The sequence below is a fragment of the Brachionichthys hirsutus genome, chromosome 5, assembly GCF_040956055.1.
Source record: "Brachionichthys hirsutus isolate HB-005 chromosome 5, CSIRO-AGI_Bhir_v1, whole genome shotgun sequence".
In the NCBI taxonomy this organism is placed as follows: domain Eukaryota; kingdom Metazoa; phylum Chordata; class Actinopteri; order Lophiiformes; family Brachionichthyidae; genus Brachionichthys; species Brachionichthys hirsutus.
In genome coordinates, this window is record NC_090901.1 from 9,149,946 (window position 1) to 9,176,506 (window position 26,561).

General features: G+C 47.0%; 3 protein-coding genes and 1 non-coding gene across 5 annotated transcripts; 2 read left to right on the top strand and 2 right to left on the bottom strand.

Moving 5' to 3' along the window:
- Positions 1 to 1,119: 1,119 nt before the first annotated feature.
- On the bottom strand, positions 1,120 to 8,566 carry LOC137893658 (netrin-4-like). Its single transcript, XM_068739077.1, has 10 exons — positions 8,509 to 8,566; positions 7,786 to 8,348; positions 6,107 to 6,382; positions 5,157 to 5,283; positions 4,776 to 4,964; positions 3,924 to 4,131; positions 3,672 to 3,784; positions 3,454 to 3,522; positions 2,435 to 2,608; positions 1,120 to 2,233 (listed from the first exon to the last, which is right to left on the bottom strand). Exons 1-10 carry the CDS (start codon positions 8,564 to 8,566, stop codon positions 2,091 to 2,093), a joined length of 1,920 nt encoding a protein of 639 aa, XP_068595178.1. The 3' UTR covers positions 1,120 to 2,090.
- Positions 8,567 to 12,120: 3,554 nt separating this feature from the next.
- On the top strand, positions 12,121 to 12,210 carry trnay-gua (transfer RNA tyrosine (anticodon GUA)). The gene is given in 2 exon segments: positions 12,121 to 12,157; positions 12,175 to 12,210. It is a non-coding gene; the product is annotated as a tRNA-Tyr (tRNA).
- Positions 12,211 to 12,881: 671 nt separating this feature from the next.
- hal (histidine ammonia-lyase) lies at positions 12,882 to 17,763 on the bottom strand. Its single transcript, XM_068739583.1, has 20 exons — positions 17,517 to 17,763; positions 17,290 to 17,350; positions 17,123 to 17,150; positions 16,974 to 17,048; positions 16,812 to 16,884; positions 16,643 to 16,709; positions 16,516 to 16,553; positions 16,264 to 16,389; positions 16,042 to 16,181; positions 15,791 to 15,838; positions 15,468 to 15,615; positions 15,276 to 15,371; positions 14,979 to 15,037; positions 14,720 to 14,800; positions 14,537 to 14,602; positions 14,298 to 14,463; positions 14,050 to 14,184; positions 13,321 to 13,429; positions 13,138 to 13,207; positions 12,882 to 13,013 (listed from the first exon to the last, which is right to left on the bottom strand). The coding sequence occupies exons 1-20, from the start codon at positions 17,761 to 17,763 to the stop codon at positions 12,882 to 12,884; spliced, it is 1,965 nt and encodes a 654-aa protein (XP_068595684.1).
- A 1,385-nt stretch (positions 17,764 to 19,148) lies between these two features.
- Positions 19,149 to 26,552, top strand: LOC137893853 (ETS domain-containing protein Elk-3-like). Of its 2 annotated transcripts, XM_068739297.1 has the most exons (5): positions 19,149 to 19,309; positions 21,514 to 21,722; positions 21,922 to 22,713; positions 24,968 to 25,090; positions 25,886 to 26,552. In XM_068739297.1, exons 2-5 carry the CDS (start codon positions 21,516 to 21,518, stop codon positions 25,982 to 25,984), a joined length of 1,221 nt encoding a protein of 406 aa, XP_068595398.1. In that variant the 5' UTR covers positions 19,149 to 19,309; positions 21,514 to 21,515; the 3' UTR covers positions 25,985 to 26,552. The 2 variants fall into 2 exon arrangements, with proteins under 2 accessions (XP_068595398.1, XP_068595399.1); XM_068739298.1 differs by lacking the exon at positions 24,968 to 25,090.
- The last annotated feature ends 9 nt before the right edge of the window (positions 26,553 to 26,561 follow it).

Genomic DNA, 26,561 nt, shown 5'->3' on the forward strand with positions numbered 1-26,561 from the left:
CTAAATAAATTCGCTTTACAAGAGGTTCATAAGTTAAAAACAGGAAAGCAATAGCGACAATAAAATATGAACGTGAAAATAAATGTAATACAATTTGATTAAAAAAAAAAGTCAAATGAGACATTTAAAGCTATTTTGAACAGATGGGTTTTGAGTTCTTTCTTGAAGGTGACGAGGTCAGAGCAGGCTCGTAGAGTTTGGGGTAGTGAGTTCCAGAGTGTAGGGGGCTAGCGGTGCAGAAGGCGCTGTCTCCCCAGGTTTGGAACTTGGTCCTGCAGAGGAGGGACAGTCTGGTGTCACTTTGTCACCAGACTGACTCCTCGTCACAGCTCCGTCTAACAGGAGGAATTTAGGTTGCTCTAAAATGGAAACCGTCGCATTAAATCTGACGGGTGATCTTAAAATAAAAAGATTTCTTTTAAACAGTGCCATCAGTTTGATTTCACATGAGCCTAAAGTTTCAACAGTTTCAAGTAGGACTATTCAGGAATGATCCTGTCACTGCAGAACATTTGGTGATAACAGGAATAACAGGAAGGGCTGGACTCTCTTCAGCTTGGCACTAAAGTCTCACTGCCGCTGGTGTGAAACCTCAGCAAATATTTCTGTTCAGAAAAAAATATCCTTATAATTCTGATGTACATCTACCACATCAACAAGAATAAAAAAAAACATATCCTTATAATTATAAGTATATGTTATAAGTCTTTTACTGATTACTTCCCTACTTATTTATGAATGCTCAAACGTTCAAGCGTAATCAATAAATTTGAATAATTCATGATGCAAAGGTGCATTTCTCTATTTCATCCAAAGGGGGGCGACACCCCCTCTAGTGAAAAGGAAAATCCAGAACATTTTCTCTGACTTTGCGGTGAAGTCTTCAGGACAAGGACGTGGACGGTGAGGTCACGGTTGAGGAATGCATTATTTCTCCTCACAGAGTTGGTCTGTCTCCTCGGAGACAACAGACCGAGACTATTCTTAACCGAGCCTTGCTCCAAAAATGGCCTCTGGATGTGATGTCAATGAATTCCACGGCTTTTAATAAATATTTATTTTGGGGGGGGGCAGCGGGGAGTCACATGCCATAAAAAGAAGCATATGTTAAAACTGTCTCCTGTCGTCTTTCTCACACACGTTGGCTCCCCCCGGGTCGGGTTCAGAGAGGCCTTCTCAAGTGAATCATCTTCCTCGCATGGAAGCGGAACACATGAGGACATCCAGTCCGACTAAAACAGCCTGATAATGACCCATGCTTTAACCGGAGCAGCTATGAAAACAGTTTTGTCCGTCGCAGGCTCTCCAGACAGGAGGGTGGAGCAGAGCGTGTTTTGCGCTCGTCACAGCAGCCGAGCTGTTCAGATTAGGCTTCTGATTCCTTTAATGTTTTTTTTTTTTAATCCTCTTCATCATCCAGGAGTAACTTGTTCTGACCTGCATCGCTCCAGACTCCTCCACCAAGGACACGGAGCTCATGCACGGACATCTTTACGCAAGCACACGCTCATTTGTTCTGATTGTGTCTAATTTGTGACTCACCACTAATATCTGTGAGAAGCAAATAGGAGTCAGACGGTGACCTCGCCAGATGTCAGAGCCAATAGGGCTGAAGGAAATGGAATCAGTGGGGTGTGACTGGGCTTTGGATAATTGGATCTGAAGCATCTTTAACCAGCAATTAAAATATTTCACATCCATTCTATATGCTTGCATAACCTGGAAACATGATGGTCTGAGGCTTATCATACAGTAACAGGCATCTAATCTCATTTGTGCAATGAAATCTATAGGATTGCATCATATTCTCTTTGACTTTTAAAAGGAACTTGGTCGAATTTTTAAGTCTTCCTGGTAAAATGTGCATAATTCTACCACAGGTTAGCAACAACCCCAGTAACGCTGCAGCCCTTTCTCGTTGCCGTGGACAAAACAAAATAGTAAAATCCCTGTGGAAGTCATGGGATTTTGCTTTTAGTGTCCAAGCAAAATGCCAAAGTCAAATAATCCCTCTTGTTCGTTGCCGTCTCATTAGCTCATCCAAATGTCACCTTTCCATCCCTCTGTCCTTTGCGGTTCGTGCCGATGCCCTACCGGTGGCCACAGTCTTTTCTCAGGATGTGGAGGAATTTGCGTCCCAAATTTGACTTCCATGGTTTAACGAGGCTCTTGGTGTTGAGCATCAGCTGGCCAGTCCTCCTGTCCTTATGACCAGCCACGATGTACTCAGATCCTGGAGGGGTGAAATCAGAGCACAAACTGAGAAAGTCATACAAATATAGAAAACTGAGAGAAGGGTCTCTAAAATGTTTACTTTAATCACCTGTGCCCAAATGAGTCAGACTAAGATGTTGGCATTCACAGAATGAGATTCTCTGTCCAGCATAAAGCTGGCAGATCGACATCAACCAGTGAATAAATGGCTGCAGCTGACCTGGGTTGAGGATGGGACAGGTACAACCTTGGATGGTCCAGGACTCTGGATAAAGAGTGATGCTTCCCCTCTGGATCTTCATGTGAGGCTTCTGGTGTAAAACCTTCTTGACCTTGACCTCCACCTCTGCATGGGAGCCTTTATCGTGAGCCGACACCACCCACACCACGAGCACTGCAAAATCAGCAGTCCGCCAAAAGCAAGGCGCTAAATATCAAGACTGGACTCTGTTCTTTGTTCTGACATTTCTAAGGTGAAGTGAGTCCAGCGAGTAGAAAAAGAAGTACCAACCCGATATGACAATGTGATCCATGTTTGTTTTGTGGTGCTGGAGGAGCTTTTCAAGTCCTGATCTGAATGATATTGTCTGGATTTTTTTGACTTAAGTTTTGGAGACCCGAAAGGATTGTCGTAATTTTAAACTGGGAGGATGGAATTTGAAAGACGACGGCCGTCAGCAGACAGAGCACGTAATTAAAAGATCCTTCAAACTCATAATACTGATTTAAGCAATGTACTAAAAGTCACATATCGTTAGCCTAATAGCCTAATTGTCTCAGGCAACGCCTATTGACAACAGGCAATTATGCTATGAGGCTAACGATAATTTAATTCATCCTATGAATTAAAACAGCATGCCGTACCCTTTCTGATTACTAGTAGTACTGTGGAGCGATGCTTCTGGGAGTGGGGGGGGTTTGTTTTTGTTTTTTTGTGCGTGTACACAAGACCGTGACAAGAGATAAGCCTTACTATAAATGTTTTCATAGATCTATACTTGAAGATAACATACTGATGTACCACCGAAGTGAATGAAAAGAAGCCTGGTGGCGAGAATCACATTTCCCCCCCTAAAATACAGATTTTATTATATATATTTTTTTATGTAGCAACAAAATAGCATTCAAAACATCTGATTGCAGAAACTTTTGATGGGTTTTCAATTCACAGACTCGACTGCATTGTTGAAAGGTCTGACCCTCGCCTTAAAGGATCAATTCCCTTGACATAGCACTCACCGTAGTCGTATTCTGCAGCACAGAAGACCTTAGGGCTGCTGAGGGTGACTTCTACACAGTCACACTTCTCTGGTAAAAAAAAAAAAAATGGCAGAATTAAAAGGCCTTGTATAAATCACTTCATTTTAATGCGTAGATTTCAATTTAAAATGAGATTAATCTGATCTATGTGGGTTTGGATGTACAGCAAGTTAAGTGCAATGTGACTTGTGACTCACCAGAGTGGTGCAGTGCAGAGAAAAGCTCCTCTACCCTAAAGAGTGCCGTCTCACTATTATCGCTGCTTTGTCCCACGGGGCCGGCGGGTGCATACAAGACCTCCAGGGCCGAGCTGCGACGCAGAGGTAAAAAAGTCAGAGGCGGGGCTCCACTCGGCGTTAATCATCCAGAATGCACTCTGCCTCTACACAATATGTTATAATATTTAAGTATAAGCACATATGGATGCATAATTAAATCTTGGCTCTCACCCAGAAACGCAGTCACCGGTGTAGGGGTCGCACCCCCCTGTACAGTCACAGGGACGACAGCCGTATTCCTGAAGCCCCCAGTATCCCAGCATGCAGCTGTCACAGCGGGGGCCTCCGACACCAGGCTTACAAGTGCACTCCCCGCTGCTGGGATTGCAGAGAGCGCTACCTCCTGAGAGGACAGAGCCGACAGGGTGGCAGGAACAGGCTGCAGAGGAGAGGGGCGACAAGTTTCTTTTTGCATAAATCTCCTTTTCTGACACCAGAACTAGGAGCAGTCGTCCTTTGTGGACCTGTGTCCCTACAGAGGACAAACAGAGCTACGTAGTGTGTAAACATCATCCTTCAACAAGCGACAAGCTGGGAGTCGGTAGCCAGCACGCCCCAAGCGCTGCAGCGAGACAAACCGCCAATGGCTGCCTGATGGCCGCTGCTGATGGGACTTTTGTTACAGTCTCGCTCCAACTCTTTCCAAAACTGCATCTTTTTCTTTCAAACTGCTTGAGCGTTCCAGGCTGGGGGGGGGGAGGGCAAGAATGGTACAAATGTTCTCGCGTGGTCCGTGGGAAATTCCTTCATTGTTTGCAAGTACAGTCGGATTCCAAAACAACGCGATCCCAGTTGCTCCTGCTGCTAAAGAGTGGAGCAGCTCGAAAGGTGCCGAGGGAAGATAATCCCATCAGACAAATCAATCTGCTTTAATCCAGAGGGGAATAAAAGGGAATCAAATAGCCATTGCTGTCCTCAAAATATCAAAGTCTGCCCCTCTTCATTGGAATCCTCTGCTGGCATCTATCCAGCGTTTTGGTTTAATAAGAAGCTGCACGCACACCAGAGTGTCGAGGGTCTTACGTTTGCAGGAGTCGGGGGCGGTTTTTGGTCGCCTGGAGTCTCTAAAGAAGCCCTTCTTGCAGTTCTGACAATGGCGTCCCTCCGTATGGTGGGAGCAGCCGTCACAAACGCCGCCACTCCGCCGCCCTGTCGCCAGCCACAATCCACGACTGAAGTGGCAGCTCTCGGCGTGACCGTTACACTTGCACTCTGGTTGTAAACGGACACAAGCACAGTTAAGAAACAATCTGAAACGCGTTTCATTTCGCTTTCACAGTAGCTGGCAAGTCAAGAGCAGCTTGTTCTCGCATTCCTTTGAAGGTTACCGCCTGATTTAGGAGACAAAGTCTACAAGCAGCGCGTCCTGCCGCTACATTTAACGCTCTCGACTCATCCACTCACTCTGGCACTCATGCGGCGTCCCGATGATGCCATTGGCGGCCTGCCACGGTCGGTCATTGTAGAGCGGGACGCAGCGCTCACAGTGGTCTCCGGCTGTGTTGTGTCTGCACACACACTTGCCGTGGACCTGGCGACAAACAGAGAAAAGTTATTTAGAATTCATTAAATCTGTAGAGACAGAATTATTGACTAGGATGTGGGGTTTCTGTTTTTTTATTATTTTGGAAGCATTCCTTAGGGAGAAGGAGGGAAGAATGTCCTGTAGTATATACATATACTGCACCGTATACCGGTTGGATAGTTAACACGCGTGTCATCCACAAAGCCTGGCAGCCGATTGGTGGATATAAATAAAAAAACTTCATCCGCCTCAATAAATGTGTGCTTTAATGTCAGTGTGCTGCTTTTTCCACTGAGGCTGATTTGCAGCAGTGTCCCAACTGCAACTACTGTGTAATACTTCTTGTGTATTACAACATACCAACATCCCCATGCACAGTTGTACCACAACTAGGCAGCATATTACTCGCTGGGTAACATGTCTACACCCCTGTAAACCATGCTGGGATTAAAAAAGTGCTTCTCGTCTCAATCTACAGTGAAGGCAATGACATGACAGAGACAGGATTGTTAAAGTATTAGGCTGAATACCATAATGAGGGTTTTCCACATCCTTAAATCCCTGTAATGGTAGATAAAGCTGCGGCATACAATCCAGGCTTCACTGCAGCCTTCGGATTCAGCAGCGCATTCCAGCGCACAGCCGAGGAACAAGGGACGTGCTGAGAGCCCCAAACCCTCTACTCCCAATCCCGACACATAAATCAAATGAAAACGGAGATAAAAAAAAAATCACGCCATCGACAGACTTCAGCGAGACACGTTTTTTGCAAGAGGTCAAAATTTGCCTTACCAGCAAGATGCGTTCAAAACATATCCGAAGCACTCACCACATTGTTGGGTTTGTGTCGGCCGGGTCGGTTGATCCCGGCTGGTACACAGTGGTCGGCATGGCCATTGCAGAGGCAACTTCCTTTGACGATAAAGTCGTAGATGGCATAATGGTCTGTGGGGAGGGCAGCAGCGCCAGGGTGTTTCACCTGGCAGGGGCACGGCTGGCGCCGCAGCAGACGGACTCTCAGGTTGGTGATCATAAGCTGGTTCTGGGCAGCCGGTCCGAACGGATCCACGGAGGAGAGCCAGGGCGGCAAGGCTCGATAGATCACCTGGAGGTTGAAGAAGAGGAGAGAGGAAATCGATTTTATATGTGCAAAATATTTTCTACAAAGTGAGAGAATGATGTTAGAGGCAAAGATGGAACACAAAGGAAAATATTAATCGTGTTGTATTGGTCTTCCAGAAAAACATGAATTGGGATAGAAAAGGTTCTTGAAATTATTTGAACTATATCTTTAAATTTTGTTGTTGTTTTTTTGTTTTCAAGATCTCAAAGAAGTTCTGTAAGCACAAAATTAATCTCTTGCAAAACTGCATTTTCTTTGCTCCTGTTTAATTTCACTAAATATATTTAAACTAGCTGAATTTTAATATTTTTCAAAGGACTGACTCCATGAGATGACACCTTTAATGAAATTAATGAAACGTTTGCACATGCAAATATGAATTAATATAGTCTACAGCTCATATCTAACTCATCTTGCCTTCCCATAATGCTGCATCACAGACGCATCACATGGTCGGTCGTGCAGAGCAGATGTTAAGAAACGAGATTTACTGCATAATAACTGCAATTTGACAAATTGTGATACCTCAGTCAGAAGAATAAATCTTTGGCACGGTTTATTTCCCCTTCTCGTTTTTCATCCTGTCACACGCCAGTATGGTCGTTCTTCATTTCCTGCTGTCATTTATCTGAGGCCGTCAGTTCAGACACCAGCTGCTCTAATATCTGCATTAAAGTGCAGCCAAACGGCGAGGCGGGTCCGCCGTGCTGTTGTCTTTTTAATATGCCCTATATTGTGAAATGCCTTTGCATGTTGAGACATTAATTATAAAGGGCGATGGGCTTAGACACAAAAGAGCTAACGCACCGAAGTGAGACGCATACTTGTTTCAAAAACACAGCAATTATGAGATCAGTCATATATTCATACAGATGTTTAACCAGAACCTCCCAATGCGGTCTGAAGCTCTGGGGACGAAACAGTGAGAGTCAGTCCCTCTCTTGCACTGCCAGATTTAGTGGGTCCAAACAAAAAAGCTTTGAGAGAACATAAGATATGCATAAAAGTGAACATTAATATTCTATGCAGGTCATAACAGACTAAGGGATCAACATTTAGTTCGGTGGTTTGTGTGATGTCAGCTTGTCAATGCATGCCGGAGCCAATAAATGGACATCAAGCACAAAGCAGATGGTGAGTGTCACCGTGGTGAATGTTTGATGTTTTCACGCTCAGATTTCAGAAATGAAATCCAATCATGAAACTTGTTCCATCTCACTCAAAGCTTTGCTCTTGAAGTGCTTCCAACACCAATGAATCACCTAAACAAGTTTTTTTCTGTTTCTCTTTTGAAACACATTTCATCCTCCAACCAAAACATCTGTCGTGCCTTCATCACAAGAGCCTCCCCCTTGACGTAGTTCAGCGCATCCACAGGAACTCACCTCTCCTCTGGCGCACGGGAAAGCCCCTGAATATTTGGAGGTGCAAGTCGCTCCGCTCCTGACTGGAGACCCTCTTGCGAGTCCGAACGCCTCTTCACAGTCCCTGGCGAAGTACCGGAGGGTCTCCCACGTGTCCCCGTGGTCCCGGGAGCGCTCCAGCACCATGGCAGCGGGGCGCGGCGAGCGGAACACGAGGATGAGGTGTGTGAAGATGAACTCCGTCTCCAGGTCCAGTTGGAGCGTCTCCTCCTCCTTCGCCCCCTCTGCAGACTGCCACCAAGTGTCCGGGTAGCGGAACGCGGAGTCGCTCATGGCGGAGGGGAGGTGCGCCTGGCCGGGGATTCGAGAGTTGCACTTGGCGCACTTGGGGGCCGAACAGGTCTCCCGGATTCGGGCGGCAGCAGTCTGCTCGTAGAAGCAGAAGCGCTCCGAGGAGTTGGAGCCGCAGACCGACGCGGCGCTCACCACTCGACCCAGCGCCAAGTTGCCCATGCGTGGGTTGCAGGCGCGTCCGGAGCAGCGGCTCCCCCACGCCGCAGCTGGAGCCTCGGGTTGGGATGTTTCTGGTGACGGAACGTGTTTAAAGTTAAAGACGCGCGTCGTTCTCAATGGGCGCGTCAGGCAGTGGATGCGACACAGACAGGTTGTCGTGATGCGTCTCCAGATCTGTAGGAGAATAATTCTAAACAGATGCGTGTAGAAAGGAACGTTTTTTAAACTCACCGTCTGGAGGAGAGGCTGCGCACACCGGGAGCAGGACAAGAACCGTCCACAGTCTCATCCTGGTGCGTTTCTGGCTTTAGAGTCACCTGTCTTTAACGCATCTTCGTTCACGGATTATCCACAGTCTTTATAATAATAATCCGAGTTCTCACCGGTTTGAAAAAAAATGATGCGACGCATAAATCAAGAGGCGGACTGGAATCTAATTACTGAGAACACTGAATTCGTCATCCTTAAATTAGGATCTCCCATCTAACGCGCCTCGGGGATTGAATGAGCGACTTCATTGACATGACGGAATATGAAGCGGAAAGCCCCGCCCCCCTTCCTGTCCTCTCCCAGACCACGCCCACTCCTTCTTTCCAAAAGGATCAAAAGGAACAAAAATCGTCTTATGGGGCTCTTCATTGCAATTTAAAGGTGTTGAGATTTTGACATTAGCTCATCATTAACGATCAATCTTCTGCATTACACTCAATCCGCTATCCTCTCTGGATTCATGGTGTTAAGGCTGATAATAGAAAAGCACTGGTTTGAGACAATAGATGACATATTTAAAGAGCTTCCTCAAACCTTCCAGGCATTCCAGTGCTGACCGTGAAGCGAGTTGCATTCCAGTGCCACATATCACCAGCTAGTTTCTAACCGCCACTCATTAACCACACTTTACCTGCCTCATCGCACAAACAACCGCCTTGGACCCAAAGGGTCACGCCAAACCCTTGACCCCCTCAAAAAAGTACAAATAAATAGTCATCCAGTCACACATTACATATGTTTGTTGCTAGAACAGTGACATCGCCTTATTGAGACTAAAGAGTTGGGTGTGTGAAACCAACTCTAGAAGCTTGGACAGATCAAATCTGGAGGGCACAGCCGAAGACGAGCCAGACTGGTGAGTGAAGATTAAAGAGAACGGAGCCATTGAGAACAGGCATGCCTGTTCTTACAGTGAATATGACCTCATGCATGTCTTTATATTAAAGGAATGAATACGGGGGGGGGGGTCATGAGCATTCTCAGTCTCCTCCCTAAGGCATCCGAAGGAACAGGACATTCCGTGCATACTGCGACTCTCGTCACAGTGACAGCCTCTTCTGTCCAAAGGGGGGGGGGGGGGCAGGGTTCAGCTCTGTGCGCTTTTAGATTTGCATGGCTTATTTTGGCCTTTTTCTGAGCTTTGGGTGATGAACTGGGGCACCTTGACCTTCCCTCTTTCTACATCGCTGACGGGTTTTTTTTTTTCAATCCTCAAATCCCAGGAGCCATCACGAAAAATGTTGCAGGAAGGATGTCTAATCTTGAGCAGTCTGCGTTGTATTCCCCTGGCCGAATGAAAGCGATGCACATTACTAACATCGTCCTTCGCACTTTTCACCGCCAGCTGTTTGGTTGTTATTCTCTGTTGCACAACATCCACTCAGTGAGTCACATTATCAAAGGAATGGGATGGTATTATGGGAAATAATCTTATGCTGTTGTATCAGAAGAAGTATACCACTCCGTATGGTAAATGTGAAGCAGCACTCAGCAGGTGATCATGTTAGCTTAGCATAGGAAAACAGCCAACCTGGCTGACATGTCAGCTTACATTTGCTAACACAATTCCCTGAGAGAAGCTCGGAAGGCCGGATGTAGAGTGCAAATAATAACGTTTCCTAATATGTCACAAACAATATTGTGCATCAAACTTTATTTTCTACTCCCATTAAATCATTTTTACCTGTCACTGTTTTAAAAACGCAGTAATGGCTGTCGGGATACGCATTGTGGTTTTGTCGTTGGGGTTACATCGGCAGCGCATGGAATGCTCTTCTTACGTTAAAGGACCTCCCTGCACACTAGAGTCGAGTGTTGCGCCTGTTGTGCTGCTGTGTTGCGATGATCTAATGGCCCACTAACATGACAGACTCCGGGTCGTTCCACCACCTCTGGCCGGCGTTATTTCCAGACTGTAAAAGGATAAGGCTCCCTCCTCCATGCTGCCATGTCACCTCGTACCTTCGGCTCACTGAACTGTCTCGACACGTGCGAGCAATCAGTCGACCCGTCTGTAAAACTAAAACGAAAACTTGCCCACAGGCTCTAGGCCTGTGGGCACACAATGCTCCACACACTGGTCTCGTTTCTCTTCGCTTCCACATTTATCACCTCTATCTGTCTGCTTGCGCCTAGCCATAACATTGCCCTCGCCCACATTCTGTAAAGACAAGACAAAAAAAATGGAAAAAGGGTTGAAGTTTAGTCAATATTAGTCCTAAAATGCAACTCTTTCCATAATGTAACTCGATTGGAATTGATATTTCTCATTATTAATATTAAACTATGACACAAGTGAGACTATTGTTGCTCATTTAGCATGGCAAGAACACACACACACACACACACACACATTCCCTCATTCTAAACCCTCTCCATCCACTTACTCAATTTTATACTCTTACATCATCGTTCGCGACACGGTTGTTGCACAGGGAGGACTCAACGCACGATTGAGCACAAGACTCAGACCCAGGAGCAGTGAGAGATCCACCTTCCTAAAAACTCAGCAGGGAGATGTTGCCCATTTGTAGATTTGAATATGGTGGAAGGAGGTCAAAGTGTATCTGTATCCTCACCTGCAGCACGGCGCGGGTGAGAAAGAGACAGAACATACTCGATCGTTATCCATGGGAGAGGGAACAATGCATCTTTCTTAACATTTTACAAGTCTCCGATCTGAAAATGCAGACTATTATCAAAACAGGCAGAAAATGTCATTATATAAAAATGAAGGATAGGCTACTACAATTGGTCAAAAGGATATGCAGCTGACAGAAAACACCGGAGCTACTTTTCGGTTACTGATACCATTATCTCAGAATGTACTTCCCCACTCCTCTTAACGTACAGTGGCTTTAGTGAGCCTGACAAAGGGCTAATGTGCCATATCCCTTACTTGGCCCTGATGTCTCACAATATGTGGACCCACAGCTTCTTTCATTTTATGAGCTCAGATAATTATGCCCTAAAAGACAGGGATCACCTTACTGGAGGTGTGAACCACAAACTTCAAACAAAGATCAAAAGTCATATCCATACCATATATTTACATTTATGCAAGCTTTATTGCATTGAAATGCTGTTTTTGTGCTACCTGACCAAAATATTGAGACTGTCTAAAAAATAAATAAACCTGTGATTTTAAGTGAGGACTCCATAAGACAGTTTTTCTCTTCTTAAAATGAGGGAATATTTCCATCTAGTGGTTAAAGTGGGATTTAATGTAAATTTCCCTGCATTGGGCTTGAAGAATGTTTCATCAGTTTTAATGATCAAGTGCTTACACGGCGTCTTACACAGTAGGCTCTCGATGCTATATCGAAATAAAGTAATTAAGAAATAAAATATGAATACGAGCTATTGAGTAATTGAAGGAGCGATGCATTAAGAACATGGTGTATTTACTCTATCAGAACATATCTGATAGAGTAAATGCCTAAGTTTTAATGCAATTATTGATTCAAAATATAAAAATTTTGTAATTAGATAGTACACCCGGTTACCGGAGTCAACAATAGCAGAGCTGTAGCAGACATCAAAAGACGTAGCCTACCGGCGAACAGCAGCGTCCCTTCGATAGCTCAGTTGGTAGAGCGGAGGACTGTAGAGGCATCGAAAGCAGAGATCCTTAGGTCGCTGGTTCGAATCCGGCTCGAAGGAGACCCTCGTTTTGAATTGTAGGCGGATAATTTTTAACTTGCATGAACCATTCATATACCTCAGAGTTGCTTCTCAGCGTGGGCAGGAAATTTCTTTTCAACTCACCTTGGAAGCCCGTTTTCTGTTGCTCCCGGGAGCACACCAGAGTGAGGGAGGATGTGAGTGTGACTAAACCTAAATAAAACTTTTATTCATCATTCACAAAAGCGTCAGTCAATTTCACAATCAGAGTCAATCAGAGGAATAATGCAAACATGAGCCTGGTAATTGAAATTTTACAAACTTTTATTGTGGTGTTTTCTAAGATGCAAGTGTATAGATGACAATCAAATGAGATGTAACATGATTACACCAAAAAAAAAAAATTAATCAGAATATTTGTTTCACATCATTAAAAAGTATTTGATGAGTAAATGGTACAATGGCTGAGGTAGTCACGTCACAAATTATATTAGGCACATTTTAAAAGGGGCAACAAAGTTTAGATAAATAGAACTCTGGTGCACATTGGTGTTGTGCATATTCAATAATTGGTAGAATCATATATATATATATATATTTTATAGTAAAGCCAATTCTGAAATATAAAGAAATTAATCTTGTATCGGATATTTTGATTGCTTTTCATTCATATCCCCAAAAAATGTCAAAATATATTGCCTCTCATGCGTTCACTCGTGACGAGAACGCTTCCTCGGTGATGCCGGAGACTCCAGAGAGAAAGCAGTGGGAGAGATGGGACGGGACTCTGGGATGTACTCCGTCTTATATTTGTCGATATAAGGTTTGGCCACATTCCACACCTGAGTAGAAAATATAAACAAATCATTCACCAACCGCTATCTCTGGTGTTTATGCACCCATATAGATCTGATGTATTTTACAGGGAGGTTAAGACTCATTTCCTCCTTAAGATTTGGCACTTGCCTTCTGGTCCAGCAGGAGACGGTGAACAGCTTCAAGGTCTGGAGACATGAATCTGTCTTTAATCCACGGCCTTTTAACACCAAGGGAGTCGACGGTCAAAACAAAAAAGTGGAACGGTGGATAAATATTAACTAACCTACATATCCTTTCAGTGTACCTTTGTCCCACATCTGTTTGACTTACTTGACCACGCTGCGCACAAGTTCATAGACCTTCTCCAGCGGAGTAGTGGTACGGAGTGGGCGCAGGAACTCGATACCCTGACAGGCTGCCAACAGCTCTATAGCGAGAACTGAGCACAGGAAAAATGGAATGGAGATGATGGGGATGGTTTGCATCATATCCTCATAAATTTAGAGAAATCACATGAGAATACAGCGTGAATTTCTTATTGTTTGGGACAAAACCCTTCCATTATTAAAGATCCAAGAATATTTTGCAGCAGAAAGCTGCACTTCTACTTACTACTCTCACATCTTATCATGCCTCCCCATGTGAATCCACAGCGCAGGCAACAAACAGAACAGTGAAATATTGATTTGTGTGTGTGTTTGTTTTAACCTGCAGTTTTATGGCTAGTCACCTCATCCACTCAGTTTTGATTCACAAGCATGGAAACCTTTGATAATGGCGTTTTATCCGTATTCAGTGTACATTGGCAGGGGTTTCAACACTGTTACCTTTGCACCAGGAACTGGATGCTGCTGCTTTTAAAGGTCTTCAAATAATTATGGTATTCAGATTGTTTGCAAAGCTAAGCATGATATTAGTCATTTTTCATTTTTAACCTTTTAAGCATTTTGACTGAGGGTTTTTATTTGATGAAAGCATTTCACGTAGTACAAACCACAGTTGGTCAAACTTTGTTGCACGACTGTGTATTAGCATTTCATAAACCCCTTACCTCCTTACCTTGCTCAACATGTTCCACAACCCTCAGGGCCTTCCTCGCAGCCCAGCCTCCCATGGACACGTGGTCTTCTGTGGCGGCACTGGTGGACAAGGAGTCCACGGAAGACGGATGACACAAAACTTTGTTCTCTGAAACTGGACAGTACGAGAATGGAGATGACTGACATTCATTTCTCAGTAATGCAACATTGAGCACAAAAATAGAACACAGATCTTCATTCTCCGTTTTATCATTTGGGTACACAAACCCAAGGCAGCAGCCGTGCAATGAGCAATCATGAAGCCAGAGTTGAGTCCGCCCTCGTTGACGAGGAAGGCAGGCAGCTCACTCAGAGACGGGTTGCACAACCGCTCGATCCTCCTCTCACTGATCGAGGCCAGTTCATGGACTGCAATGGCCAAAAAGTCCAGAGCCTAAGAGAAAGAAAAGGACAATCAAAAAAGGAGAACAAGATCCGGAACGAGATGCCGCCACAAGCATGCGTACCTTCGCTGGGTATTCACCGTGAAAATTCCCGCCTGAAATGGTTTCTCCTCTTTCTGCGAATACCATCTAATATGTGCGTTAAGCAAAGCAGATCAAATACAAAAAATAAAAATCAACAATTTACAATTTGAGTCCAGACAGCAGTCGTTAAAATCCTCCATCTTTAAACCGGGGGAAGGATACAGGATTGTCTGTGGCGCTGTTGATCTCTGTATTGATTATGTTTTGGACAAAGTTTATAGTGTCATTGGCAACTCCATGAACCTGTGCACAGAGAGAGAGCAAGAGAGAGAGAGAGAGAGAGAGACGCCCAGAAACAGCTCACAACTTCAGCCAAGTCCTACTCAAACAGAGACGTATAGAGCTGCAGACAGGCAGAACATGTTACCGTTTATGCTGTTGAACATGATTGTAATTAAGTAGAGGATGTCAGTATTCATACCTGAGGGCAACATCGCATAGTGTAGGCATCCTGGACTCTGTCACAGAACCGATGGCTCTCTGAAGAAACACACCAGCACCAGATCAGGCACTGCTCAGCCTTCAGACAGGCAATATCATCAGATGTTCTGCTTTGGCCACAGTTCAGTGGAAGAAACTGTGCAGGTGTATGAGCTTTAGGTGTGCATGTTTAGCCCCACACAGGTTTGAACACAGCATCGTCTCCCTGCAGCAGCCCTGGGCTGTAAGACCGGCACAGTGTTGTGCTACTTGTCTGTTCTAGAATCTTTCCTCCAACCTGCAATCTGTGACGGATGGTGATCAGAGTCCAGCAGTGAACGGAAGCGTTGGGCCACCTCAATCTGTCCCGGGTGGGGGCGCAGCGAGTGAATATCTGCAGGAGTGGACCGGGAAAACGAGGCAGCGCATGAGGGAAATGTTTCCGCAGTAGTATCTGATTTTGTACACCATCACGTCCGCTGCTGCTCACCACTGTCAAATGCCTTAGTTGTTCCCTTAAGCACCTCCAGAGTCAGAGCGGCAATGATGTCCGCCTGGCGGGCGATTGCCTGGGCTCGCTCCACAGCCTCCGCCCCCAGAGAGGTGATCATCTGAGTCCCGTTGATCAGAGCCAGCCCCTGTAAGCAGGGCATGCAGAGAACATAGGGCTGTCTGCTCACTACTGCATGTAAGTATAATCGTAAGCGCCTCCATGTTCTGTACCTGACGACCCACATTGTGTGCAGAATTACCCTTGGGTCATTGCTTTAGGGAAGACAAACATGAGACAACATGGCCAATTCTAAATATTACCTCTTTGGGCTTTAGTGATATTGGTTTCAGTCCATGGGCCTCCAGGACCTGGCGACAGCACAGATGAAAGGACAGAAAACATGTAAAAGTCACGGTGTCATCAAAAAGCAAACACGCCGTCCTGCTGAACCTTGTAACCCGTCAATAACCCTCGCTAGAAGCAAAACACACATTTCCTGCAGGATTAGATACGTTATTGTTATACAGCCACGCAAAGTTCATTATGACAACTCTATCTACGTATATCTTACATATTTTGCGTCTGCCCATCCACTCTTCGGAGACCACATTTTACCCTCCCCCATCAGCCCCAGGGCCAGGTGAGAAAGGGGTGCCAGGTCTCCACTGGCACCCACTGTTCCCTTCTCTGGGACAAAGGAGAGGCAGGACGCTACGGGGCAAAGTGAGTTAGAGATGAAGCGCAGCGCTTATCCGGGAAGGTCGGATGAGGAGAAGCGGGGCTGGTCGTTTACCGTTGAAGGCTTGGATCATGCCATGCAGGGTTTCCGGAGAAATCCCGCTGTGACCTTTGGCCAGCACATTGATCCTCAGAGCGAGCAGCATCCGGGTCCTCTCTGGGCTCAATGGGTTTCCCACACCTATACACCGGAGCGTATCGCATTAGCAAAGCTGATCACAGCAAAATCTGAAACCCCTCGTGGGGTGAATCGTCAAATTAGAAATTTCAATATTTTGAGCAGAGAGCTTGAAAAGGAGTTTGTTACCTGCAGAGTGCGACCGCACCAAGTTCTCCTGCAGCTCCCTGTGGAACAAGAAGTGTGTGACCAGCAATCAGCAGATAAAAACTGCATCTCCAACAGATCCAACATGCAGACAAAGATCAAATATTACTTGAGCTTGCTGGTAGGAATGACTGTTCGGGCAAATTTGCCAAACCCCGTTGTGATTCCATAGACAACTGGAGGGAGAGAGAACGAGAGACCGAAAACTAAATAAATGGGATACTTGGATTTGAAACGTATGTTAACATTAAATCTTTATTCACAGGCATAGCTCAAACCTTTGTTTTCTTTCACAATGGTGTCCAGAAGCTCTCTTGATTGTACAACCTTTTTTTCTGCATCCGCAGTCAGCTGAAAATGCAGATAAAGGGAATGATTAGGTTTGGTCAATGATTGGCGCAGGCCATCCGTTGCAACAAATTCCGATTGTTGATCATTACCTTTATCTTGTAGAGTCCCCTTCCTAAGTTGACCAGATCTGTCGACGTCAGGCTGTTGCCGTCCAGGGACATATACTGCAGCAGGAAGACCCACGTTACCCGGCAGTTTGCATAACACGTCCTACATTTTAGAAAGGGTGAACACTTACTTCCTCTGGTTCTCTGTATGCTGCTGTACTATTTTGCCATTAAAATAAGGAGCATTCTGCAAAACATGCTGTATACTATATTATTTTAATACAGAATAATAATCAAAAAGAAACATGCTGTTGTTGATATGTTTGTGGGAACAACAACTCCACAGGTTTAAGGATACAGATGAGAAACTCCAGGCTCCCATGGAATGAAATCAGGAGACATGGTGTCGCCCTCAATGGCTGGAAGAGCGGCACAAAGTTCATTTCATTGGGGGGTATTGTAATGGAATTTAACGTGTGCATTAAGTACCCATGCGCAATTACGCGCAGCTAATGGTAAAACATATTCGGTGTTCCCTTTAATGCAATGCATATACGTTTCATATGACTTGAATAACGTCATTACCAAGCTCGACAAAGTCATTATCCTCCAATACGTCGTCGATAGTGTCGTCTGCGTCCAGCAAACCCAAACCCTGGCACCTGCGCACAGCGAAACGAGTGTCCTTAACAGCCGTGATGCCGCCGTTGTCCGGTTTGTTCTTCGCGTAACGTTTCAGAGCCTCGTCTCCGAGCCATCGGATGGTGTTGGTGGTGTCCCGGCAGGGCACCGCCAGCCACTCATCCCGGATGTGAACAGTAAAACGCGGCATTACGCTCCGACGGGACTCTGCGGCAGTGCGCGCCCGGTGGTCAGCCGCCTTCCAGCCGCCGGCGGACCAGCCACCAATCAGACGCACCGACCTCCAGCCACGCCTGGCTGATGACACGCCGACCACTGACCAAGTAACATTTGGACTAATGCCTTGATGCAATCACAAGAACACTCAAGCGCAAAGTGTTGGATGAAGTCTGTTGCACACTTATAGACCTCTAACAGAGTAAAAAAGAGAAATCTCAATTATATGAAAGATAAATAAGGGAAATCCTAGTTTACTATGGCACAAGGCGCAGTTTGCTTGAATGTGGTCCCTTAATCATCTCCTATCCAAACACCTTGCGCATTTCTATTCCAACAGGTCTTCTGCGCGCGTCCTTTGCGTGCGTAGAAGTGATGAGCACGGATTGCAGTCTGCAGGTCGAACGGGCCAAATCAGGATGGTTCTGAGATAGAGCAGCTATTATTATAAGTTTGTGTCCGCTGTCCATTCGCCGGAAGGGACAGCATCATTGCGTCATCAAGTATTTATTATTAATCATTTAAATATCCATAAGCAAGATGTTATTGTATGTTATTTATTGTTATTATTATTATTATTATTATTAATAAGAGGTAATTAATTGGCTGGTTTTAAGTATATCTGATGAAGGCCGTACCAAAAATGGAGCAGATGAATTTTAAATAGGACAAATTTAAATTTGCTGAACGGAACCGCGAGGTTAGTCGTCTTTGATGGCCCCCGCCCATGTCATGCTGAGTTTCGGACAGAGCTTCTTTTCATTTGAAGGGACTATCGTGCCTTTCCGGAGTTTTCCGCTCCACTACGCGCTCTTCTGTTCACCTTCTTCTCTCACTGATGTAAAATGTGATCCCCGCGTCTCATCTCACGCACTTGATTTTAATCTCAAACGGAAGCGCACATGTTTGACAGCATTACTTTTTGTTTCCTCATACTTGTATCTGCTGAATCCAGTTCCGTGCGTAAATACAGCAAAAACAAAACATTGGAAATGAACGCGCATACAGTTTATATAATTTACTAATCATATTGTATTTGTTCGAACTGTACACGTCTATGATTTCAGCCATCGACTCAAACCCAATCCAAAAACCGAAATGGTGTCAGACTTTGAAAACGTCGGCGTGCGTAAAAGTACTCCAAGTAACCAGCCGTACCTGAAAGCATCACACGCAAACTGCGGAGTGATGATGTCAGTTTACGGTCTGTCGGAGTTCCTCGCATCAGCATGTGTGCGCACAGAGAGGGGGGGGGGGGGGCTGCTGGCCCGTCAGCGGGCGCGCAGAGGAGGAGAGGAGGGGAGGAAGGCTGTGTTTACACAGACGGCAAACTGCCTGGGGAATCGTCGGGGAGAGGAAGTGAGCCGGCTCTGTGTCTGCCTGCTCCAACTTCCTGCTCAGAAAGAGAAAAAGCGCAGGATCCTATTTCAGCGCGGCACAAACTGTGCGTAGAGCAGAAGTACGCGTGGAAAAGATGGGAACCGCTCCGTGAAGTTTCGAGAAGCGGAAAAAGTTCGCAGGTAAAGTGAAAATCCTTCCCGTTTGTTGAATAATCGGCAGCTTGTTTGATGGCGAAGGAGCGCGTGGATGGTTTGGAGTTTTCCCAACTTTACGCGAATCGTCTGAGGCGTAAAGTTGTTGCTCTTTCTTTCTTTCTCTCCCTTATTTAAAAATTCTCGACATCGAGTGTAATTTTTTTGCTTTTTTTTAGATTGGATAGTCAGATTTGTGCCGACAACATCTTGAAAACGAGCCAGTTGGGGGGGGGAGGGGGGGGGGGGAGTTCCGGACCAACATCCTCCCCAAAATAAAAAATAAAAAGACGCATATAAGACTGCAAAAAGCTCCCAGAGCGCACAGCCGATGTGTCGGAGATGCTTTTCTTTTTCTTGTTGTTTGAATTTTCCATCGTCTGCGAACAGGAAGAGAGTAGATTTAGTCACGGCTAAGTAATGTCTGCACACACACCATCTAATCTCATTAGGAGTTTCCGTTCAGCCAACACACTGGAGGGCTTTGTGCGCGCAGCGAGGCTTCTTCAGCCCGAGCATCCGCAGCAGGGCTCCTGATCCCCGGCCAGAAACCACCACAATGCTCCTGTAATATTCTTAAGAGAGGATCTGTCTTCTGCTTCTCACAGAACGTGAAGGGAGAATTTATGTCTGTGTTGTTGGCCTCTAGCAGGGGGCGTTTATACAATGGGGGGGCAGGCCCCCTATACTCAACCCCAGCAATTACATTCAGATTTGCAAATTAGTACAATCTATATATATATATATTTTACATGTGTATATGTTATTATTATTATTTTTTTTAGCTCGCTCATTCTCATTTAGAAACTTCCTTTGATCCCTTTGGGTTCATTTGTGGTTCGTGTTTGACATCATTTATTCGTGGAGTCCTGGAGGTTCACACCTTAATCCACAATCCTCTGTTCTTTTGGCAGCCTGCTGCAAAGTTTATTTGTATTTGTTTTTAAACTCGCACCGGCCTGTTTGCAGCCCTGTCGGCTCAGCAGCTTCTACTTTTGCATCCGTGTTTAAAAGCCCATCCCAAGACTGGGATCAGAACGGGTTAAAGGGTGGAGCTGTGACACGGGGACAATGATCCCATCCTCTGACCCTCTCCCATTGGGATTTCTATGGGAAGTGTGGCAGGACTTGGGGAAATGCTCCCCTGCTGTGGGATCCCCTCTCCTTGCCATTTGTCCTTGGAAGTAGAATAGGAGGAAGTCCTGACTTTGACAGGTTTGTAGTTTCACATGCAGACGGAAAACTCGTGGGACAGCAAGTGTCGGGAAATGAGTCCAGCCCTCCTCCTCTCCGGGACGGACCCGTGCACCCGGTCGAAAGGCCCGCTCTGTTCGGTTTGGCGTCAGTCGTCAGCGGATGTGATGCTCAGACGCATTAGCAGCAACATCCGGATGTCAATCTGTAAATATCTTCTCCAAACCTGTTCAGGCGTATCGCAAACCATCTTTGGTTACGTGACAGTTTTGATTTTACAGACTCAACAAAGCAGCTATAGCCGCAGCTAATGCTAACTTCCATTCATAATGGCTGCGTAAAAAGAACTCAAAATAGCTCCAACGGTTTGGAGGTAGTTTCCAAAAAGCTCGTGGTGTTGCCTTCAAATGTCTGTTCAATCGTCTGATTCTGTTACGGCACTGATCTGGTTCTGCTGGCTGGTAAATAGAAAGACGCCCCTTCAGATCACACACACACACACACTCACACACACACTTCTACTATTAATACGTGAGCTTGCAGCAGGCAGACAGGCTCTTCGAGACTATACATTCCTCTATTAAGGGAATAACCCACCCTGGGCCCGTCATGCTTCCTGTGGAGAGAGGGCCAGGTTGAACCGCAGCATATTTCTAGCTTGAGCTGTTGTTCCTGATATATTTTTTTCTCTTCTAGCCGCTGCTACATTCATGCGCTGCACACTCGCTGAACACACACTGTTCTTTTCATCCCTGGCCTTCTCTTCCCGACGCCACATGTTGCGGCTCAAACAGGCCGATCCCTCTCCAGACAGTAATCATAATCGAATCTGTTTGTGGTTAAGCATCCCGGCACAACAAAATCAGCGACCGGAGTGTTCGATTAAGATGATTCCTAAAAGCACACGGCGTTTTTTTTTTTAGTTCTGGTATTTGGTGCGATTTCTTTCCTCTGCCAAGGCACGAAAAGTCACGTGATGTTTGAATCTCGTTCTCCAGGTATGGACAGTGCCATCACCCTGTGGCAGTTCCTGCTGCAGCTGCTGCTCGACCAAAGTCACAAGCACCTGATCTGCTGGACTTCCACCGACGGCGAGTTCAAGCTGCTGAAGTCGGAGGAAGTGGCGAAGCTGTGGGGGCTGCGAAAGAACAAGACCAACATGAACTACGACAAGCTGAGCAGAGCGCTGCGCTACTACTACGACAAGGTAGGTCTGACGGGCTTCAGGTCCCGAGTGCGAGCGCCCAAGCGTGTCGCGTCAACACGGCCTCGGTTAGTAAGAGTAGCGCGGCGGCATGATAAAGTCTTAGCCCACACTTCCTGTTTCGCCACCGATGTTTCCGTGCGGCCTCCGTCATCACGTGACCCCTTACTGTTCGCACCGTTTAAGCGTGTTTGTGTCCTAGAACATCATCAAGAAGGTGATTGGCCAGAAGTTCGTCTACAAGTTCGTGTCCTTCCCGGAGATTCTGAAGATGGACCCACAGGCAGTGGAGATGGGCCTGGCCTCTGGAAGGTTCCCCTTCCAGGAGGGAGACGCCTCTGAGCTGGAGCTGGAGGAGGAGGAGGAAGAGGAATCGGAAGAGGAGGCCCAGAGGAGGACTCTGGCAGCCCTGGGGGCGCAGCAGTGTCGCAACGACTACCTCCGCTCAGGTCTGTATTCCTCCTTCAGCATCAGCTCCCTGCAAAACAAGCCCGAGCTGCTCCGCGCCCTGCGGGAGCGACAGGAGGAGCCACGCTCCGTCATCCGCTTCGGCACCAACGGCAGCGAAAGGAGCTCCCCTTCTTCTGCCAAGCCCGAGGCCTACATCTCTCCCAGGCTATCCAGACTCCACGCCCAACCTTCCCAGACCGGTAGGACCAGGAGCCCCGTAGCCGAGGAGGAGGAGGACGAGGAGGAGGAGGAGGAGGAGGAGGAAAAGGACTCTGATCAGAGTGCGCAGCCCCTCAACCTTTCCTCTGGGCACAGGGGGCGAGCCCTGCAGCCTCCTGGGAAGAGCAGCAGCAGTCGCAGGAGTAGCTCTGCTAATAGCGGCAGCAGCCAAGGAGATGGACTCCCGTCAAAAAGCAAAAAGCCCAAAGCTCTGGAGATCTCCGCCCCGTCCCTGCTCCTCGCCGGGAGCGACATCGGCTCCATCGCCCTCAACAGTCCGGCGCTGCCGTCCGGCTCCCTCACTCCCGCCTTCTTCACTGCACAGGTGTGATGATTGATCCGAGCGTTGAAGGCGCCGTTCTGTGGCTTCTCTTTCTCTTTGAATTAGCAGCTGGCTAGCAGCTGGTTGTGGGTCACACACACACACACACACACATAATGTACCGTAATTCCCGGTGTACAAGCCGCTACTTTTTTCCAATATTTTGAACCTTGCGGTTTATGCAACGACGCGGCAAATTTACGTATATTTTCCCACTTTCGTTACGAGCCGTGTTTCGTTAAAGCCTATTTATTTTCGTTACAAAATTAACGCCCGCCCGCCCGGAGGGAAAGCCCCGCTTGCGCGTAGCTGGGGAGATCCGCGAGAAGCGCCCGGCGCTCGTCCAGAGTCGCCGCCGCCGGACCGCCGTACCCGGTCCCCGCCGCCTGTCCGCCATCCGCTACGCGGCGTCGGACGCGCCGCGTAGCGGGGAAGGAACCCACCCCCTCGACCTCCCGTGCGTCCCCACCCCTGCCGCACCACGCTCCCGCGGACGGAGGATGAGGGGCACGGGGGCAAGGGGGACGGGGACACCCCGCCAGGCGGGCGCGCGCACCGCGCAGCCTCCGACGGGCGGAGAGGGGAGGGCGACGGGGCGACTGCTCCCCCAGCCGCGGCTCGAGCCCAGCCCCGCTTCGCACCCCAGCCCGACCGACCCAGCCCCTAGAGCCAATCCTTATCCCGAAGTTACGGATCTGATTGCACTTGTGGCTTACGAATATGTGCGGCTTATTTTAGTACAAAATATATATTTTTTTTAATTCAGTGGGTGCGGCTTTTTCACAGGTGCGCATAATAGTTCAGCAATTACGGTAGTCAAAGCACCCCCCCACCCCCCTCCAGCCTACCACCTCGCCATCTCACTCTGATCAGTCACATATTGATCCAGTGTTGTTGCCACACTAACGGCTAATAACTGATAAATAACACGAGTGACGACTGTTATAACAACAACAACAACAACGGCGCTCACAAACCTGGTTCACACCCGTCCTGTCGGGACACGTCTACACACCCCAACGCTGCCTTTTGACATGTTTGTTGTTTTTTTTCTTACCGATATTTGGGCTCTCTGTGATTCGACGTGGATTCAGAGCTGCGAGTCCAGCGAGCTCGATAAGCTTTGCGTTTTAGAGAATAAATCTGTGATCCGTCTCGTCCCTTCTGTGCGGCGGCCTGGCGGGGCTGCAGGGAGACGATGGTGGACGTCTGCATCCCCAAAGCTGCGAGAGACACAGCCTGGGCCTGAGTCGGTGGACCGATGACCACTGCTTATTTATGTAGTCCCTAGAGATGGAGAAACGGGTAGCCGGATTGGATTTAAAGGCTCAGATACTTTGATGCTCAACAGGAATTTATGAACAACCCCCCTCCCACACAAAAACCCACAAAAATTGAATTAACCATTCAAATCATTTTTGTTTGTAGGACGCAAGCAAAGTGTGACATTTCCACAACTATGTCTGAACTCGGATTTAATTTGGAGATGAATTAAAAGTGCTGGTGAAAAGCACCTTCGTTGTAACGCAGACTCGGCCACCTAAAAAGCGATTTTTAGAACATTTTCTATCACAAATTTTGAGACAAATTCACCTGGCTGTGACACCGGAGCTGTGCTTGCAGGCATCCACTGGTATTAATCCTATATTTTCTTCTTTTAACGGTTTTACACTGGAGTATCCAGAGTAAAGAGAGAACCCCCCCCCCCCCCCCGCCACATCAGAGACTTATCCACAGAAAGGTATTAATGCTGAGCTCACATGGTCTGTTTACGAGGGCGCAGAAAGTGAGATCAGAGGAAAACAAGCCATTTACAGAAATCTTCTGCGAGTCCAACCTGTGAGAGGAGGCCAGAGCCCCTAAGTGATGCCATATGCTCCAATAATTCCATTAATAATGGGAGCAGGGCTGGGTCTCGCTGCAACACTGCCTCACTTCTCTGAGGTGACACAGGGGAAGGCGAAGCGGAGGGGGTTGAGGGAGGAGAGAAATTGATTTCATATGTTTTCTCTCCAGTTTCCCCCCCCCCCCTCCTCCCCAAATCGCCGCCCATCGCAGCGTCACCGCTGTATACTGGGGGAGAAACCACAGACTTCCTTCCTGCCCCATTCGTTTGTTTTTCCAAATGCCAATACGCATCCATTTACCATCCCAGCATGTTTCACATTACCTAAGCCCTCCGAGTTTTCTTTCAAAATGTTGTTTTCAGTCGTGCCTCTTATTTACATGAAGCCCCCCCCCCCCCCTCCCTCTGCAGACTCCCTCTGGTTTGCTGCTGGCTCACAGTCCCCTGCTGTCAGGCATCCACTTCTGGAGCAGCCTGAGCCCCGTCGCGCCGCTCAGCCCCGCCCGGCTGCAGGGCCACGGCTCCCTCTTTCCGGTAAGAAGCGCACAGGTGTAGACATGTAGAGGAAGAGCAGAGAAATGGAAGGTGTGCTCTTAAGATAATTGTTTACTGGTAGCGTTTAACAAACGAGGAAGGAGCGTTGTAAAAAAAAAAAAAAGATCCCCGGTCTTCCCAGCAGTTGTTAATATCAGGTGAGGTGAGATGATTCTTTTAAGAGATTAATCAGAGTCCAGATATGTAGAACAGGAAACAAGCGATCACTCGCTTCTCCTTCTTTGACATTCACGCATTTATTTTTGTTCTTAAACATCAGGCGGCAGTCAAAAAGCTGATTTAGCATTTTCAGACAGTCGGCATACTTGAAAACTTCAAAACGATATGGCTTGAGAAAATTGAAAATGAAAATTGGGAGACGGCGACGCTTGTAAAAGCGAGTCGAGAGTCGGCGAGCGGGTCCAGCAGAGGTGTCCTGTTTCAGCGCTGGTGAGAGGGAGAGGAAATCCTGTGAATACTTCCTGTTTGAGCCCAGGGGAGCCGGATTGAACAGGGCGGACTGGTTTGAGAGCTGCTCCTCATTTGTGAAGCACGCACACACACACGCACACACACACACACACACACACGCACACACACCGGATTCTCTGTGAACAAATATTGTTGACTTGTTAGGGCGGTGCAGGGGACAGAGACGAAAAGGAAGAAGCACTGCGAAAAAAAAAACAGGAAACCAGAACGGTGACAAAGCTGCAGTTCCTCACCGGAAAGCAGCTCTCATAGAGCCTCCTTCCCCTCCTCGCTAACTCCTCGCCCCTTTCTCTTCCTGCACAGTTCCCCAGCCTAATCAACGGACACATGCCTCTCCCCCTGCCAACCCTGGAAGGAACACCCTCCTCCGTGCTCCTGTCTCCCACCACCCACAAATCCTGATCCTGGGTCTGTTTAAAACTCCTCACCTCCATCCGTCTCTCGCTGAAAGTTTGTCCCCGTCTCCTGCGGGAACGATCTCGTCCATCTTGTTAAATTTAGCTTCAGACAAAAAAATCCTACTTTTTTTTTTTTTTTGCACTTGTGTTGCTTCAGATTACAGTAGAAAGCACTTGGTGAAAGCCACACGCCACGGCGTCTGAGGCTTCTGGCTGTTTGTGATGAAACGCAGCACATTTCCACGTGACCCCCCGTCCACGACGGACAAGGAGCTGCAAAGGACGAGCCCGCAGCTTATCCTGTGCAGAGCTTGGCTTATATGCTTGTCTTTTCTTAAATGTTCATCACAACGTGAAACAAAACCGTTTCACTTGCGTGGTATTGTATGTTTTATATGCACTATGCTTCTCGGATAGTATCGGCTGTGCCTCGTAACCCCCCCCCCCCAAATCATTTAATGAAGACGAGATTTCAAATCGCTTGTAATGTTCTTTTTTTTTTTATACTGGACTTGGTATACAGTTTGTATCCTGTATAATTTTGTATTGTGAAGAATGTCTTGTCATTATCAATAAACAAA

What these genes read in the sequence shown, in the direction of transcription:
- LOC137893658 (XM_068739077.1), bottom strand. Translation starts at nt 8,566, where the DNA reads ATGAGACTGTGGACGGTTCTTGTCCTGCTCCCGGTGTGCGCAGCCTCT. An exon ending in TCCCGTGCGCCAGAGGAGAG is followed by an intron (nt 6,383 to 7,785) that starts GTGAGTTCCTGT and finishes TTCAACCTCCAG; the next exon opens with GTGATCTATCGAGCCTTGCC. An exon ending in GACACAAACCCAACAATGTG is followed by an intron (nt 5,284 to 6,106) that starts GTGAGTGCTTCG and finishes GTTTGTCGCCAG; the next exon opens with GTCCACGGCAAGTGTGTGTG.
- hal (XM_068739583.1), bottom strand. Translation starts at nt 17,763, where the DNA reads ATGCCGCGTTTTACTGTTCACATCCGGGATGAGTGGCTGGCGGTGCCC. An exon ending in GAGCCTGGAGTTTCTCATCT is followed by an intron (nt 17,151 to 17,289) that starts GTATCCTTAAAC and finishes ATGGCAAAATAG; the next exon opens with TACAGCAGCATACAGAGAAC. An exon ending in GTCTCCTGCTGGACCAGAAG is followed by an intron (nt 13,014 to 13,137) that starts GCAAGTGCCAAA and finishes TTTTCTACTCAG; the next exon opens with GTGTGGAATGTGGCCAAACC.
- LOC137893853 (XM_068739297.1), top strand. Translation starts at nt 21,516, where the DNA reads ATGGACAGTGCCATCACCCTGTGGCAGTTCCTGCTGCAGCTGCTGCTC. An exon ending in TGCGCTACTACTACGACAAG is followed by an intron (nt 21,723 to 21,921) that starts GTAGGTCTGACG and finishes TTTGTGTCCTAG; the next exon opens with AACATCATCAAGAAGGTGAT. An exon ending in CCGCCTTCTTCACTGCACAG is followed by an intron (nt 22,714 to 24,967) that starts GTGTGATGATTG and finishes CTCCCTCTGCAG; the next exon opens with ACTCCCTCTGGTTTGCTGCT.